The sequence below is a fragment of the Anthonomus grandis genome, chromosome 8 (genome assembly GCF_022605725.1).
Source record: "Anthonomus grandis grandis chromosome 8, icAntGran1.3, whole genome shotgun sequence".
Classification (NCBI taxonomy): Eukaryota; Metazoa; Arthropoda; class Insecta; order Coleoptera; family Curculionidae; genus Anthonomus; species Anthonomus grandis.
In genome coordinates, this window is record NC_065553.1 from 25925910 (window position 1) to 25942962 (window position 17053).

Consider the following 17053-nt stretch of genomic DNA (forward strand, 5'->3'; position numbering starts at 1 on the left):
TTGTAACCGATGCTAGGGCAGTAGATATATTAGAGTTTTTGAGGAAGCCACATTGGTTGTCCGGAATAATATGATGATCGGTCACAAATGCATACATCTGATCGTATAAGATTTTTTCGAATACCTTTGAAAGTGCTGGCAAAATGCTTACAATTCGAAGATCTGATAAAGATGCAGGATTCCTAATTTTCGTTAATGATTCGCCAATTGCTGTTTTCCAAGAATTGGGAAAACATTGTTGTTCAATTCAGCAATTGACTATGCAGAATATATGTATCTAACAAGGGGCCACATAACTTTAGCAGGGAAATAGGTATATCATCCGTACCTTGCGCATTTGTATTTATTGAGTGTCTAGCTTTATGGATAGCTTCTGTAGTAGAAAGACTAAAACTAAAAGATAATTTTTTTTTATATATTATTTTTGTAAAAGTTCATTTTTTCAGTACCTTTGGTAGAAATAATATGTAGAAATGATCCAAAATAATTATTTGTAGCATCAGGATTGGATAGATGTTGTAGCTCTTAAAAGTAGTAAAGCCCATGTGGGATAATGATTTCCAGGATTTAGATGGATTATTGTGAGCACAGATGTATTCAATGTATTGTTTTTTAGCCTTTTTTACTATTTTAACTAGGTTGTTACAAGTTGATACGTTTTAACTTGGTTGTATAAGAGGCGATTTTCATTTGAGCGGTTTTGTTTAAATTGTTGTAAAGCTAAGTTTCATTTATTTTGTACCGTTACGACGTTGTTAATAAGCCACGGAGCCGGTTTTTTTGAGTACCCACACTTTAACCTCCCTTAATGGCGCATGGACTTCAAAAGGGGCTAAAATTGTTTCATTAAGTATTTTAATTTTTTCGTCGATATTATTTGTTTGTAAAATTTTAAACCAATTTGCTCTATGTAGGTCATATTCAAATGCGCGTATATCGAAATTTTTATAACACCCATATTTTATGAATTTTGGTGGCGGCTTACATGTTTTCAAATTAATTTCTAAGAATATTAATTCATGGTCTGGCAAATTATTGGTAGACAATGTACTGCAAAAAGTGACAATATCAGGTTGGCTGATAAAAATTGGATCGACTCGTGAAGGTAGTTTTTACCACATAGATTATTTCAGCATATCTGAGTTATGGATTGCAGGTGGTTTTCTGTTAGTGTTTCATAAAATTCGCAAAAGAGCTATGTCTGAAGAAATTAAGTTATGTTTCTGTGTAATATCTTATAGGACAGATAAAACAAATACTGCTTCAGAACATTCTTTAAGAAATATACAAAGGCAAGAAAAGTTTGAAAATTAGATAAGAAAAAAGATTAGATTAGAAAAGTTTATAAAATTAGCACCAGTAGGTAGGTACTTTACACAACTCATTTATTTACATTTAAATATAATTCACCATTCTCCCTAAAACATTATCCTCGGTGTTGCAAAGCTTTGTCGCATAAAAGGAAATGACCAGATTCTAGGAGAGGTTAAAAGGGCATTTTTTGTTCTCGAGAATGGTGATATCTAGAGATATGTAGTTTTAGTGTTAGAGATCCAACGATTTTTTTTGAATTGGAGAAACAGCGCTAAAAATGGAATATGCCTCAACCTATACCGAAAGCCTGATTATATCTGAACCTGTACAGAAAGCCTGCTTATTTTTTGTATATATTCTTTTTAAATGGTGGTTCGTAAAAAAATATACTGTTGGGATAGCCAGAAAACCTGATTTGGACCAGTTTTACAAATTTGAATTACTTCCCAGATGTTCGCCCATTTTTTGATATTACCATTAATTAGCCCATAAACCCCCATTTTTTAATCTTTAATTTAGCATAACTCATAAACTATTTAACCCTTGGAATATTTGACCAATTTATACTAGGCGTCAAAATAGCTACTTTTTTTTTCATGAGAAATAAAATTCAATGTTTTTTTTTCATAAATAGTAATTTATTAAAAACTACTTGTCCAGCGTACTAAAAGTAATTTTTTCTTAAAAAACGTGTAGAATTTTCAAATTTACCCTAATTTATTTTGAATACAAACATAAATTGTCCCAATTGTCTTAGTCTTTGACACAAAAAATTAAAATTAACTTATTTTTCTTAACATGCTTTGCAGAAATCTCTCATTATAAAATTATATATAACTTGATTTTGATTACAGAAAGAGACTTGATTTAATTTTTTTTTGTAAATTTTTTTGTGAACAAAATTTAAAATTCTATAAATTAAAAAAAATATAAGATTCTAAAAATAAATAAAAAAATCTTATTACAAAATTGCCTGTAAAATGATTTTTGCTCTAGATCGAGCCTTGATTTAATTTTTTTTGTATTTGGGATAAATTAGAGAAAAATTTAAAATTCCACATATTTTTTTAAAAAGTATTAGTATTTGAAACAAAAATTAAAATTTTACTTATTTATGTTAACGTCCTTTGTAGAAAATTTCCTTTACAAATTGACTTATAATTCAGTTTTTATGATAGACGGAGACATTGATTTAAGTTGACATATTTCAAGGTTTTACAAATTTTGAAAAGAAAAGTTAATTGCAATTTTGATTCTGCCCATTGACAAAAAGGGAATTAAAACTAAAAATATTATGTGTTTGCTTGTGTTTCAATTTGTTAGACAGCTCCGGTCTATTCAGGGAACATCAGTACCAAAAATTAAATTTTTTCAAGAGCAAGTAGTATTTTCATTGAAAACTATTTTATTGTCATCACTGATCAAAGGTATACCATTAAAATGTGATAAAAACTAGCCTAGATTAAAAATGGTAAAGTTAAAATTGTAAATATAAAATGGTAAAGATATAATTGTAAGCCTAAAATCAATGTTAAAATGGTACATATACAATGACAACGACAAAATATTACAACAACACTGACAAAGACAAGAATAAAATAAATATCACAATATTTTAACATTTATTTAAAACAAATTATAACATAAAACAATGATAACATAAATTGTCCCAATTCATACAATTAACGCACAGTCTTGCTTGGCGAATCCACGTCTCAAAATTTGAAATCCACACGTATACGTGTGGATTTCAAATTTTTTAGAAGCGGTTTCAGAAATAATCACCGACAGCAATAAAAGTACTAAAAGTACTGACCTCATCAAGATATTCGTTAAAAAAATCCAAAAATGTAGCTTTTTCTTTTTAAAGTGGATGATACAAAACAGAACATAAATACTTATGATTAGACATTGATACTTTAAGGGACAATAACCAGACATAACTCTCAACATTTACTATTTTTCTAATTCTATATCTAACATCACATCTAATCAGTGCCGAAACTCCTCCTGTTCTACTATTATTACTAGTACATTGTTCTAACTTGTACCCATCGATGATCAGCTCACATGACTCACTCAAAAGTATGATCTTAGGTTTCCAATCATTAATTAAAATTGTTATGTTATATTTGTTGTTGATAAATCTCTGACAATTGAAATAAATAATATTTGTATTAAGTTCAATAATAAGGTCTAATTGTTATTTCATATACTTGCTTATTTGAATTTCTTCAACCCTCTTATAAGATTGACAATTATTAACATCCGTAAGTGTTTGCATCAACTATGGCCACCATGGTGAATCTATTATTTATTATAGGAGATTTTTTAACTATTTTAATTTTATTGCCAGTGCTACTCTGCCAATTATTTTGGTTCGTGATTTTTGAGACAATTTCACTATCAGTTAGACTGTGAATTGAATTGTCGAAACAGTGGGCTGCCAAGGCAGTTGTGCATATAGGTCTCCTAATGGATCCGTCATGCCCCACCGGGGTTTACCAGAGCCCAACGGCCTTAGAGAAACCGATAAGGCTCTCTGGTCTGAAAGACTTAAAGTCACTCGGTAAACTGAAAGTGTTACCCAAGTATTTGAACCTGGCGCGCGTGAGTGCTGGGCACTCCCCGACTACATGGTCAACGGTTTCATCCTCCTCACAGCACCATCGGCATTCCGGGTTGTCCGCTATACCGATAGTATTGAGATGGGTTCTGGCTGAAGTGCCAGTGACCGGTTAAAAGACCTGTCACTAGTCGAATTTCGCGTCTTTTTAGGCGTAGTAGATTTTTGGTGAGACAGGCAGAGGGCCCACCTATGTGCGCTTTGGCCTGTCTCATACCAGGGGACTCAGTTCATCTTCGGTGGGTCCACTTGTCCAGCAGACCCTTCATTGACGCGACCGCAACGCATTTGGCGATACCAACTATGGGTTCCGGGCCCATCAGCACATTCGCGGATCCCAGTCTGGCAAGAGAGTCCGCTTCCTCATTACCTGCATGGCCTGCGTGGCCAGGTATCCAGACGAGCTGGACCCTGCAGCCAACCTGTACCAGTTTTTTCAGGACTTTTATGCACGCTAGTACAAGCTTGGAGCTTACCTTTGCGGCCGTGATAGCCTTAATGGCAGCTCTGCTGTCCGAGCATATTGATACGACTGTATTGCGGTGTCCGAATACTTCGGCCTGGAAGACGGTGGCGTGCCCAGTGAGTATGCCCTACTGGTATACTCTGGTACTTTGTGGTGGGATCCCACCACAAAGCCCCGATCCAGCTCTGTTATTCATTCTGGAGCCATCTGTGTACCAGATGATCCCCCTATTTAGCAATGCAGGTCTGTTGGAATGCTGCCACTCCTCTTTGCCTGCAATGTGCGTCATGAATCCCTCGCAGTCCACAGTCACTTGGGCCATGCAGTCACTGCTCATTAGAAGGAGAGGACATTCCTCTACGGCCCGTGACTAAATTTTTGCGTGACCGGTCTCGCCAGTACGTAGTTCGCCGAGGACGTATAGCCTGTACGCAGTCCTCATTGCCTCGAATTGCACAACGAGGTCCAGAAGAGGAAGGCTCAGCAGAGTCTGAAGCGCTCTAGTTGGCGCCGTCCGCATAGAACCCGTTATGCTGAGACATGCAAGACGTTGGACTCTGTCCAGTTGAGCACGAATTTTCGCTTTCTCTGTACATGGCCACCAAACGATAGCCCCGTATGTGAGAAGAGGTCTCACAATGCGCGAGTAGATCCAGTGGAGGATCTTAGGAGACAGACCCCAGGTATTGCCGAAAGCCCGCCTGCAGGCCCATAGCGCGCAGGTGGCCTTCTTCATTCTGGTGTCTTCGTGCCAGGAGAGTTTGGGATCTAACTTGATTCCCAGAAATTGAACTGTCCTGGATTAATGCAGCTGCATAAGAGCGCTAGAGATATAACAGGGGGCGTGCCAAAGTTACGTCTCCTCGTGAATAGTAGGAGCTCTGCTTTTTTGGGGTAAATCCTGAGACTCCCCGAGAGGCACCATATGTCCACCATAAGCAGGGCTCTCATCATAGGGCCCCGCATTAAGACGGCGTCTCTCCCTGGGCAAACGATTACCAGATCATCAGCGTAGGCCTGTGTGTATAGGCCAGCATTGTTTAAAAGATTTATCAGGCTGTCGACCACAAGGCACCACAAGGTACGAGACAGTACTCCTCCCTGCGGGCAGCTCCTAGCCGCCAACGTTTCGACAATCTCGTTGTTGAGCTGGGCAGATGCATGACGTTTCGAGAGCATGGCCTCTATCCAGCTCACCAAACAGGGTTCTGAGCCGCGGCTCTCGAGTGCTTGGCAGATTAATGCGAAAGGGGTTTTGTTGTTGTAGTTTAACTGTGTTCGGATTCATTTATACTTACTACTTTCATACGATATTCCAAGCGTTTGGGTATATCCACACTATAGGCGTCACCCATATTCTTTTGTATTTGGGCCTGAATGGTAGTCATATCCTTTTTGTGTCACATTTAACAATAATGCTCCTATTCTTAGTCGGTTTATCCAAGGATAAACCTGCACCAACATCTGAGGGATTGACCTTTTTGCATATATAGATCCTCTTTTACTTGCCGGACATCTTTGTCAGCAGATTTTTGTTTAATGAGCAGTACTTTGTTCACTTTGTTGTTTTTTTTTTAATCGCTCCGGCATAAGACAACTGAACATTGCTACTTGGCGCCACTGTTTGCTGTTTACAGTATTGTAATTTTTTTATTTTAACTTTCAGGCTACGATTTTCTATCAACAATAAACCAACTTTTTGGTTAAGCTCTTTTATTTGTTGCACCAAAAATTGCAATGTACCACTAACATCGATATCCTGGTCCCCTATACCATCAACTCTGCTCCTTTTTCTTATACGTTCGGGTTAGCTAACATCGCCTGAACACCTTTTAACCTCAAATACTGAAGGATCACATATCTCACATTTCCATGACAATTTTTTCATGTGAAAACCGAGAGGTAATATGGAATGCAGTCAGTTAAATATCTATTATTACCCGGTCGTAAACAAATATGGCAATTTATATTTTAACACAGAATGTTACCTTTTTATCACTTAAAAAATAAGACCAATAATACCATAGGAGCGTATTATAAGACAATTTAATACGACTACGTTCGCGAATTACGTATTTTACGAATTATTACGTATTTCTTAAATGAAACCTTTCCGCATACAATCTGCATGATGTGGCTGCATTTTGTTTGCATCAACTGATAAGCCAATTTTGAATGGGATCTGCAAAGCAAGTTAAGATAAATGAACCATGTTTTCCATTACAGAAGACTCCTATTACAAAATGACCTGTAACTGTTTACTGTAACGTGGCTGTGTCAAATTTTAAAATTCTGTAAAAAATTAACTCGGATCTGCCAAAAACAGCTGATTTCTATACTTTGAGGGCTGAGAAACCAGGAAAATTTAATTCCATTTAACACCAAATCATACAAACGCAAAACAAATACTCACTTGTCACTAACAAAGGTCACAGTCATCTCATTGGTCGTAGATATCACATGATCGGGTAAAACAGATCCACAAAACGAGTTAACCACCGTCGAATTCGTATCCAAATCGTTCTGAATAGAGACGTAGTCATATTTGCATTCCTCGTGACGTTCGAGGTCGAAAGACATGAATTTCAAAGCCACTTGGTACCTTTGGGGCACCGTGATCTTCCAGATGCATTTTTTCCCTGGATGGTAGTCTTCTGGATAGTTTGGTGAAGCCAAATAGCTAAAATAAGGTATATATAATGATCTATTCGATTTTTTGAGGTTACTTAGTCACCCTCACCCTTCAGAAGTGACTTCAAGCACCCCACCGCAAACCACTTCGAAGTTAGCCACAAATCCTTTGGTTTGTCGGTTATTTTCAGCCACATATGTGACGAGCATCCTGCTGCTGTCCGATTTGATTTCACTGATTTCACCTCTACCGCAGAACTTTCCTGGAAGAAACATTTAAGAATTATATTTTCCCATCGTCGTTTCTTTTCTAAATTACCAACCTAATAACTTGGATTTCCTCCAGTATCCATCACGAACTTCCAAATAATCAGTGGAGCAGTTGGGAGACTTAAAAATATCCATAAAAGTCACATTTAAGATGATTTTTTCCCCCGGGGTGGCACTGATCCGCCATTCGCACTCCGTTTTCTCATCCACCGAGTTTAATGTCGGTAAAGGGGGTGCGAAAGTGCCGGATTTCACTTGAAATGTTTTTCCACATTCTGAAAAAATAGCGAGTTTTTTATTTTTATAATTTTTTTATTAAAAAATACTTACTGGGACAATTGTATAATATTTGGGTTTGCTGAATGTCTCCGGCACTAAGACCGATTCTTTGGCCGATTTCTGGAACCTTCTTTCCCTGGGGAATACCAACTGGCTGTATGGTATCCAGGTAAACGTTAATGGAATAAGTATTTCTGGCATAATGCATTATGGAGTCGTAGTCGTATTTAAGTCCTAAGGAGGTCACTTGATCCGTTGGTAGTTTTTGGAAATTCGTTTGCTGACCTACAGGAACAATATGGACAATTATTAGAATGACCATTCTTCCCTTTCATTAGTGGCATTTATTAGATAGCAAGTCATTACTATTACACTGTGATTGCTCTGGAGTCATTTGAAGACAGTTTGGATCGCCATACTTGAACAGTACGATAATAATAATTGATAAAAATTGTAGATAATTTATCCCATCAGTAATTTTCAGAGTGGCGGCAAAGAAGAAAGAATAACAATAATAATATCCAACCTTTGATAACAGATGGCACCCAAAGAAGAGGAAGTATACAAATATTTAACAGCCGTGGAGTAATTAAGAGTAATTAAGGACCCAAAACTGCTAAAAAATTATTTTTGTTTTATTATTATAGCAGTGATGTTAATTTTTACTTATCCTATTAGTGATTTATCCCAGAACCGCTATTAATTACGTTGTGATTTTAAGCGTTGTGATTTTAAAAGTACATTCTAAATGTCTATAGGCAGTGATTTAATAGCATACTCATGCAAGAATCCCCCTGCAACAGGATTATTATCTTATTAACTTGAATGCAATAAAAGATTTTTTGTAAGGTATCTTTAATAGCAGTAGCCTTGAGATATTTATCTCAACAGTGATTTTATTCTGAAAATCACTTAGAAATCATAATATGTTGGACTCTCTTCACCAAATGTTTAGCGTATTCATTACGTCTCCTATTGTTGAAAAAAAATTAATGCAGAAATATTCAACTAATTTTCCGATTCGCCCCGGTATATATCAAGTAAAGATACCGCCCGTTCACTCAATAAATAACATAAAATCCTTCGTTTGTCTCATAAACATCCATAAAATTCCAATTAAATAATATTAAAAACAAACAAAATTACACTGTTTACACTGACCTTTCATGATGTTCTCATTGAACACTTGGACGTAGTTATCGCGATCAGGTCGGGTGTGCTCGTGATAGTACCCGATCGCATGTCCTATTTCGTGCACGACTATCCCGAATCGGGCGCAGCTCTCTCCTATGCTTAATGCTTGCGCTCCTATGCCTCTTTTACCCACGAAAGAACAACATCTAGAAAGGAAAAATGAATATGAGTGATTTATTATTGAAATTATAAAATTATAACAGATTTTTCTAGCATTACCGTGAACCAGATAGTGTATTCTGATCTGAAACTGCATTAAACCGAGTGAATATGATCCCCAAAGTGATGAAATTCCCAAAAAAAATTTAATGTTCACTATGAACCATTTAAGCAATTAAGATTTTTAAATCAACTATCGAGGAGAAAAGGCTGAAGAGCCAAAGCCTCAAGAGAATGATGCCTCAAAACAAGAAAAGAAAGATGAGGAAAAGAAGGAAGAATTTAAAAAATGACTAATGTAGCATTAACGTCTTGATGCAACGATGTATACAAATGTTGCATTAGCGCCCGTATGCACTGGTTTTCCCCGACGAAACTATGAAAGAAGTGAATATTTCGACAGCATGGACAATTTTTCATTTTTTCGTCGATTTCGCTTAACTAAACAGACTGTTTTAAACTTTCTAAGTAAAATTGAAGATCAGATTGAGTAGAACAATAACCTGTAAGTTGTTTAGCGAAAAAAAAATATTGTCCCAGAAAGGTGCTTCAAAGTGTTCTTATGACTATAATTTATTTCTCTTGTAACAATAATAGTTTAACACCAATAAATCAGTTGCTAACAACATTACGATTGTATTCTTGTGGCAACCATCAAACGGCAATATCAGATTTTATTGGATGTCATCAAACAACAGTTTCAAGGATTTTCAGGAGGGTGCCACAAATGAGCATGAAAAGTGAAGAATTTCAACAGACTATTACAATATTTCCAGGTTTTCTAAGGATTGGTTGTGTCGATGGTACTTATATTAGAATTAATCATTTCATGATTTTAGGAGGAGATAATGCCGAAGTATTCAGGAATAGAAAGGGATATTTTTCAATTAACACCCAGGTTGTTGGGGATTTACAGCTAAAAATTCGAGATATTGTGGCATATAAAATGATGTTATATTTAGCAGGGTTACTTTTTAAATTATGCTCATTGGATCAAGAATAGTTAACTATGTTTAGTATATCCGATTTAATTTTTTGCTCAGAAATATTAAAATATAAAAAATTTAATGGTAGGTATATCTGAGAATCATTAGCATATTGTTGTTATTTACAATGTTCAATACAGTTATGCTAATCCGCAACATAAATCGAAAATAAAAGAGGTTACAATATGGAGCCCTAAGAAACACCAATTTTCAAGTTAAGATATTTTGACTGCTCTAAACTTCCATTGCTGATTTTTAAAAACAAGTTTAATCTATTTTTAAGACAGAAATCAAAAACAGAAACTATGGATGCAAAATATCAAAACTTTGCAAGGAGCAATGAGTGATTTATTGTATCGAACGCTTTGCTAAAATCAAGCACCGCCATGCAAGTAGTTTGTTTATGTTCTTCGTTAAGTCTTATATTATCTAACATTCCCACCAGACTAGTAGTTGTACTATAATTTGTCCTAAATCCCGATTGCGTATCTGGAAGTATACCAAATGAGTTAACAACAATATAAAGTTGTTGGTGAATATGCTTTTATAGAATTTTAGAAACTACTGATAAAATACTTATAGGCCTTATGTCTTTTAGTTCTTTTGGATTAGAGATTTTTGAAATGGGTCTTATAAGTACTTTTTTCCAGATATCGGAATATACATTTGTAAGAATGCAAGTATTTAAAATGTTTAGAAGTGGTTTTTTACAAAAAGGTAGAAAAAGCTTGATATCATTTATACAAAGTCCGTCAGCCCCAGCGTTGATTTTATGGTTTTAATTATACTGTTAACGCTTTCTTCATCAAGAAGACTTAAATTTAATTCTTGATTACTATTATTGCATTTATTTTCATTGTAAAAACTGAATTTGGCTTGTGATATATTATTGTTAATTTGGTTAATGCATTGAGAAAAATAATTATTTAGGGCTTCTGGATTTCTAAAATTACAATGCACATCGGTATTCTTTGATTTAGTTAGATGTAGTTTATTAGCATTTTTCTAAAAATTATGATTATTTTTTGTAGAAAGTGTGTTAAAATATGAAATATTTTCCCGCTAAATAACATGTTTCGCAATTGCCTATAATAGTTTAAATTTAACTCAGTTTTATTTTTTTATATTTTTGCAGTGTCCGAGATAAAACACTGCTGCCTCACAACAATTTAATATTGTCAGTTATCCAGGGAGTAAATGGTTTATTTTTAATAGTTTTAGTCTTAATTGTCGCATGTTTGTCAACTAAACAAAGTATATTGTTGTCAAAAGCCACAAGTTTATCTTTAACGGAATTTAGGTAATAGATAATATTCCAATTAAGTCTTAAAGCGTCATGCTCAAATAAATCCGTATTAATAACACTATAATTCCTACATTTTATTTTAAAATGTCCCAGTTTACTTTTAGGAAACTCAAGACAACATAATACTAAGTTGTGATCATTAATGGTTTGTGGCAAAGACAACGAACCCACTCCATTAATTGGGAAATGTTTATTTATAATATTGACATCAAGTAGGGTACTTGTATTGTTAGGTATATTCCATCTTGTAGGCTCGGTTATTACTTGACTTAAATTAAATGTAGAGTGCTAAAAATCTGTCAGAAAGTCTACACTTCTTTAGTAAATTAATATTAATATCTCCTATAAAAACCACATGATTAAATAAAGAAACAATATTTGTAAATAAACTGTTAATATCTGATGAAGGCGGACGGTATAATATATTACGGTAAAAAAAAATTTTGCTAGAAATGTTTTGCTGGAGTTTTTATGCTTAAGAATTCGAAGTTCTGTGGCGGGTTGTGAATAATATGATAAACTTCAAAATTAACATATTTTTTAACATAAAAACCGACCCCACCGCCACGCCCTAATTGATCTTTCCTGACGAAATTATAACCTTTAATTCTATGTGCCAAGTTAATAAGCCGTCAACCAGGTCTCAATTAATCCCAAAATGTCAAAGTTATTATCAGTTATATTGATGGTCCAGTTCCATAAAGCACCAAGTCCAAAATGCATGTTTTTTATTTATTGGCTCTTAAACATAATGAGCACATTTAATTGTTCCATAAAAAGTTTTCTATGGGTATATTTTAAATTGTAGGTGATGAGATTTATTAAAGACACTCTGAGCAATAGGAGTCAGATACAATAAATATTTTTTTTTTTTGAATTATGGTATTATATGCAATTTTGATGACTTGTTGCTTTATGACACTGATAATGTATTTACTTCTATGATTTAATTTCAGTTATTATAATGTAAATAATAGTATAGGATTGGTTTTGTTTAAAAAAAAAATTAGAAAAGAGATTTAACATAACTTTTTTATTACAAAACAGGTTTAACAGTAACCATTATTATTTACAATATCTAATTTATTCAGAATCACTAACTGCTAGGTCATTATTACAAACTTTTGAAGTAGCTGGCAAATTTTTGTAAAAGCTCCAGTACTGACTTGGTATAGCATTAGAATCACATAGGCTTATAAGGTCGTTTTTTTGGCCTGTGGTATTTTTATTGGATTGGAGTAAAGCTTCTTTAGATTAATATTCTTATTACTAGAATTACATTTACCCCTAGTCTTATAACGAACATCAACTTCCTTATAGTCATCTTCTGTGTACGAGGTTTTATAAAAAAATGCTAAAAGGGTTACTTTTTATAACATTTATCGCACAAATTTCCTGCTACTGGACTTTCTCGCCAATAACGTTTTGATTAAAATTTTTACCAATTTCTGATTGCAAATGTTTTACATCCAAGAAGTCAGTGTAGTTCATTTCAATGCACTTATAAGTATTGCCCTTTTTTTTGCAAGTCGTATTATGGGAATTAATTGGTCGGGGGTATAAATGGCCCCACTTCGAAGACAACATTTTTTTCCCTCTCAATTAAGGCACGCATTGCATCACCTTCATTTTGGGTATGGCCGACCACTAGAAATTTGTATGTGATTTCCTCAATACTTTGAATTGAATTTACACAGTGTAACAGGAGACTAACAACAAATTTATTTTTGTTCTGACCGGCGCAATTGTCAGAGTAAAGTGTAATATTTGTACCCTTTGCATGATGTTTTAAGAAAATATGAAGGCAGCTTCCAATTTCATTGGCGCCACGTTTACCAAGGCCTTCATGCCACGTAAAAGAGAAACCTTGATTACCAACTACATCATAAATGGTGAAATTGTATGTAGCAAGTCATCTTTTATAGAAAAAGACACTAATATCCCCACAGGGAACAGACAAAACAGCCTGTAGATCAAAACAGGCTACCTGTTTAGTGTTATCTAACTTTGCTTTATTTATATCGTTTTCTTTCTCTTGCCGACATAGCTTTTTCTCCTTTATGTGCTTTACATAATTTGCTTGTTTTAGTTCCTTTTCTGTTTCAATACAATTGTTTAATGATTCACAAGTCATACACTGGTCTTTTTTGGGGATGTAAAAAGCAATATTAAATTCTGTGTTGAAGATGGTTTCGTACATGTTTTGCTTGGCAAACGGTTTATTAAGTTCTTCGCAGTTTGCCTTATAAAGTCTGTACATTGACGCAATATTAAGGCTTCCATCTATGTAGCTCTTATTTGTTTGGGCTCTGCAGTAATGTGATGGCATTGTTGGAAAAGATTTTATATGATTTCGGATTTCACCTTTTATTTCGTCGGTTACCTTTTTACCACCCTTTTTATGCTTTCCGCGCATGTCTGGCATCAGAATACCGCTCCCATCTTTTTTTTTTTGTTGCTGTGAAAATAAGCTTATTGCTGATATCCAAAGTGCTCAGATAAAATGACTTGCATACTCTGGTTCTTTCCCCTTCGATCTCAAAATGGTATGCATAATTTTTGGACCGGTTGCTATTGGGGTGTGCATTCTTTACTAGGAGTTATTGGGTCCATACATTGTAAAAAATAATCTCTCTGGTAAAGAATATCTCCAATTTTTCAAAACCTTTTATGGATTGCCTTACGTTGTTCTTGACTTATCCAATATCTGCATTTTAATCTGTATTTATCCGCGCAAGGTAATCCAACTTTTCGACTTTTAACTAGTTTATTCTTTACATTAACATATTCTAACCCCCCGTTTCTTCTTTTTTTGGCGATGGATCTGTTCCATGTTTCCGGGTATCTTAAAACTTTCCTAGTTCGTTTCTTCGCAGAATCTTCATTATCTCTATCTACTTCACTTTCACCTCTTACTTTCTCGCCGTTTTCAGATGAATACTCACTGGACCCAGAACTTTCGTTTTCAGGATCATAATTGGGACCTTGATCTAAATCGTTAGAGATAAAATGATCATCGTCAATATCAGGTGTCACCTCTTGTTCTTGTGTGTTAGAAAAATTCTTGTTGGTTCCCTATAAAAGATAATAATATAGTGTTTCGTAAGAAACTTACTGTTTTTGTGTAACAAGTCAAACACTAAAACATACATTTAAAATGGTTTACAAACCTGTTCAAAAGAATCTTCAATTGGAATCTCAACAAAATTTTGCATTGCATTTTTTTCAATCATAATAATATTATTATCAGCACTAAGTTCTATATTATCCATTTTCTGAACATCCAAGTTTAATAATGTATGTAGTGGTTCCTACAAATAAATAATAATTTATTATTACCACAAAATTTTAACTAAAGCAATATTAGTTACTACCTTTATTATAACATTTTGCTCCATGGAACAATTTTGGCCCTCACAATATTTATTAATTATCAATAGTTCACCGTTAGACTGCAACTCTGCCTAAAATAATAAGAAATAATGTAAATAACATTTTAATTCTATTTCATTGTACACGTAAAAGAATATACCTGTAAATCATTGTCATCCAATATTGTTTTCACATATTAATGCCCATCAGTCCCAGGATCCATCTGACTTACTTCTTCAATAATAATATTACTTGGATGGTTATTGCTCGAAAAATCCACATTCGTCGGTGATAATATTATAATATTATTTTGAATATCAAAGGCATCGTTATCGATATTTATATTTGTTAACATGTTTGGTTCACTCGCTTTTGGTGCTAACTAAAATTAAAAAAAAATAACATATTTGACTTCTATCACATTAATTTTATTTTCCAGTAGAAAGCTAAGATAAAGTAAAAAACTAAATAAAGCTGTGGAGTTGTTTGTTCCTTAAAAAATAACACCTAAAGCACCAACTTAATAAACAAATACTTACCTCATTGTTTTGAGTAGCTAAACGTAAAACATATTGTGCACGTGTTTCCCGGAGACCCTTTTTTGTATTCTCAACCATCCTTTGAGTTATCAATCACTTTATATAAAGAAAAATCACAAAAAATGCGTTTGAAAAAGACTGAAAAGTTATGAGTACATAACCTCAAGAAGAAAACGCAAAAAAGCCAATTTCATAGAGAAACAACTCGAAATATTGCTATGTGTTACTAAGACCTTTGTGTCATAAGGCAGCATTTAAAATTGTTGCCGTATTGAATTGCAGAAATACTAAATTGGTTGTAAGTAAAAAAAGAAACATGTCGATTAGAATAGGCAAAAAACTAACATATTGAGGTGTTGCCGTATGAAATTAAGAAAACCAATTAATGAGAACTTATTTCCGAAATAATCCGAAAATGCCAAAATTCGGACTTGTTGCTGTATGGAACTGAGTCATCGATATAATTTACAAATTGATCGAATCCAGTATTAAGGGACCGAATATTGAGATGACCACATAAAAACTTATTATTGGATTTTAATAATTGGTGCGTATTAAGACCAAACTACCCATTTCCGCTATTATCATCCATTACAAAAAACAAGATTATTCCTATTACCCTCCATCAGCACCCTACGCCAATGCCATGCCCCCAAAAAATAACTAGCTAACCTAGCCATATCCATAAAAGATATAACTAAGAATAACATTAAAAAAATAAAAAACCACACATAAAACTATGCTAGGCATATATCAAGAAATAAACAAAAATGTAATTAAATTCCTGTTAGAGTCGGGTATTCCAAATATAAATTTAGTTTGTATATAACCCATTAAAAATGTTAAGCTTCAACCTTATAAAGTAGTAACTGTATTAAATTTTCTTTTCAACAACAGCCTTCTTACTATACTGCTTACTATGCTATTACGGATTGACAAAAAGAAAATTAATTGGCTTCTGCCAAAAAATTTAAAAAAAAGTAATTAAACAATAGCATTATTCTATCATACCTGAAATGTCTTATTTTCTAAATATGTGGATAAGCAGAGGCACACATAATATCTTTGTTTTTAATATTTTGGAAATATCTTAAGTAGCTTTTTAACCAAATAGAGAATTGCGAACGAAATAACACAGAGATTTTTAGAATATCGGTAAACAAATGGTTATGAGAGCAGGAAACGCTTAGTGGAAAATTTTAGGCAGTTGTGATTTTGTTTCTTTTTTTGTCGATAGTAAATCCGCATAATATTAATACTGAATAATATTTTTTTAGTAGTAGATTGACACTTAAGGATACAAACTGTTCCCCTTTGAAAAGGCTAATATACAATTTATTTCTGTTTCCGGAAAGAGAAGTGGTATTTTTATATATAAATAAATCTTATAAATAATAATTCTTATTGGTACTTACCCGCAAGGTTTTTCGGTAAAAAACACATAATTAACGTTTTCAGTTCGGTTTCTCTCGATGAATTTGAGACAAGTGTGATTCTCCCAATGTCTCATCGCTTGTTTCGCCAAGGCTTTCCTGAAAGTGCTCCAGTTCTCGTCGATTTCATATGGGACAATCCCGTCGTCCCAGAGGCGTTCTTTTACGGTGGTCGCCGCTGCCCTTTTTCGTATCCTGTGATTGTTGGTGAATGTAAAGTTAGCTCCGCTAGATTTCCTGAAAATTATTTTTAGTGAAAAAAAAGAACAGTGCTTTTAGAGGTTGTATAAAATAGATATTTCTAGTGTCACAGATATTATAAAGAATTAAAACCAAGAATAAGCACCCATTTAAACGAGTTCCATTTGGTAAATTCTTGCCTTTAGAACAAACAGATATTGCTTTTTATTCTTTCCAACTTTTTTTCATTTTTTTAGTCAATATTTTTTGTTGATGTTGATAGTATGAAGTTTTAAGG

At 33.9% G+C, this 17053-nt stretch overlaps 1 protein-coding gene across 2 annotated transcripts in view; it reads right to left on the reverse strand.

The window, feature by feature from the left end:
* Window positions 1-17053, reverse strand: part of LOC126739396 (bone morphogenetic protein 1-like) — an 85409-nt gene that overhangs the window by 21290 nt on the left and 47066 nt on the right. For both annotated transcript variants that reach the window (XM_050445062.1, XM_050445063.1), the window contains exons 4-9: window positions 16558-16812; window positions 8748-8926; window positions 7638-7871; window positions 7361-7582; window positions 7147-7300; window positions 6820-7086 (exon numbers count right to left, since the gene is read on the reverse strand). In XM_050445062.1, the coding sequence (XP_050301019.1) occupies window positions 6820-7086; window positions 7147-7300; window positions 7361-7582; window positions 7638-7871; window positions 8748-8926; window positions 16558-16812 (1311 nt within the window). The remainder of the gene's footprint in view (window positions 1-6819; window positions 7087-7146; window positions 7301-7360; window positions 7583-7637; window positions 7872-8747; window positions 8927-16557; window positions 16813-17053) is intronic.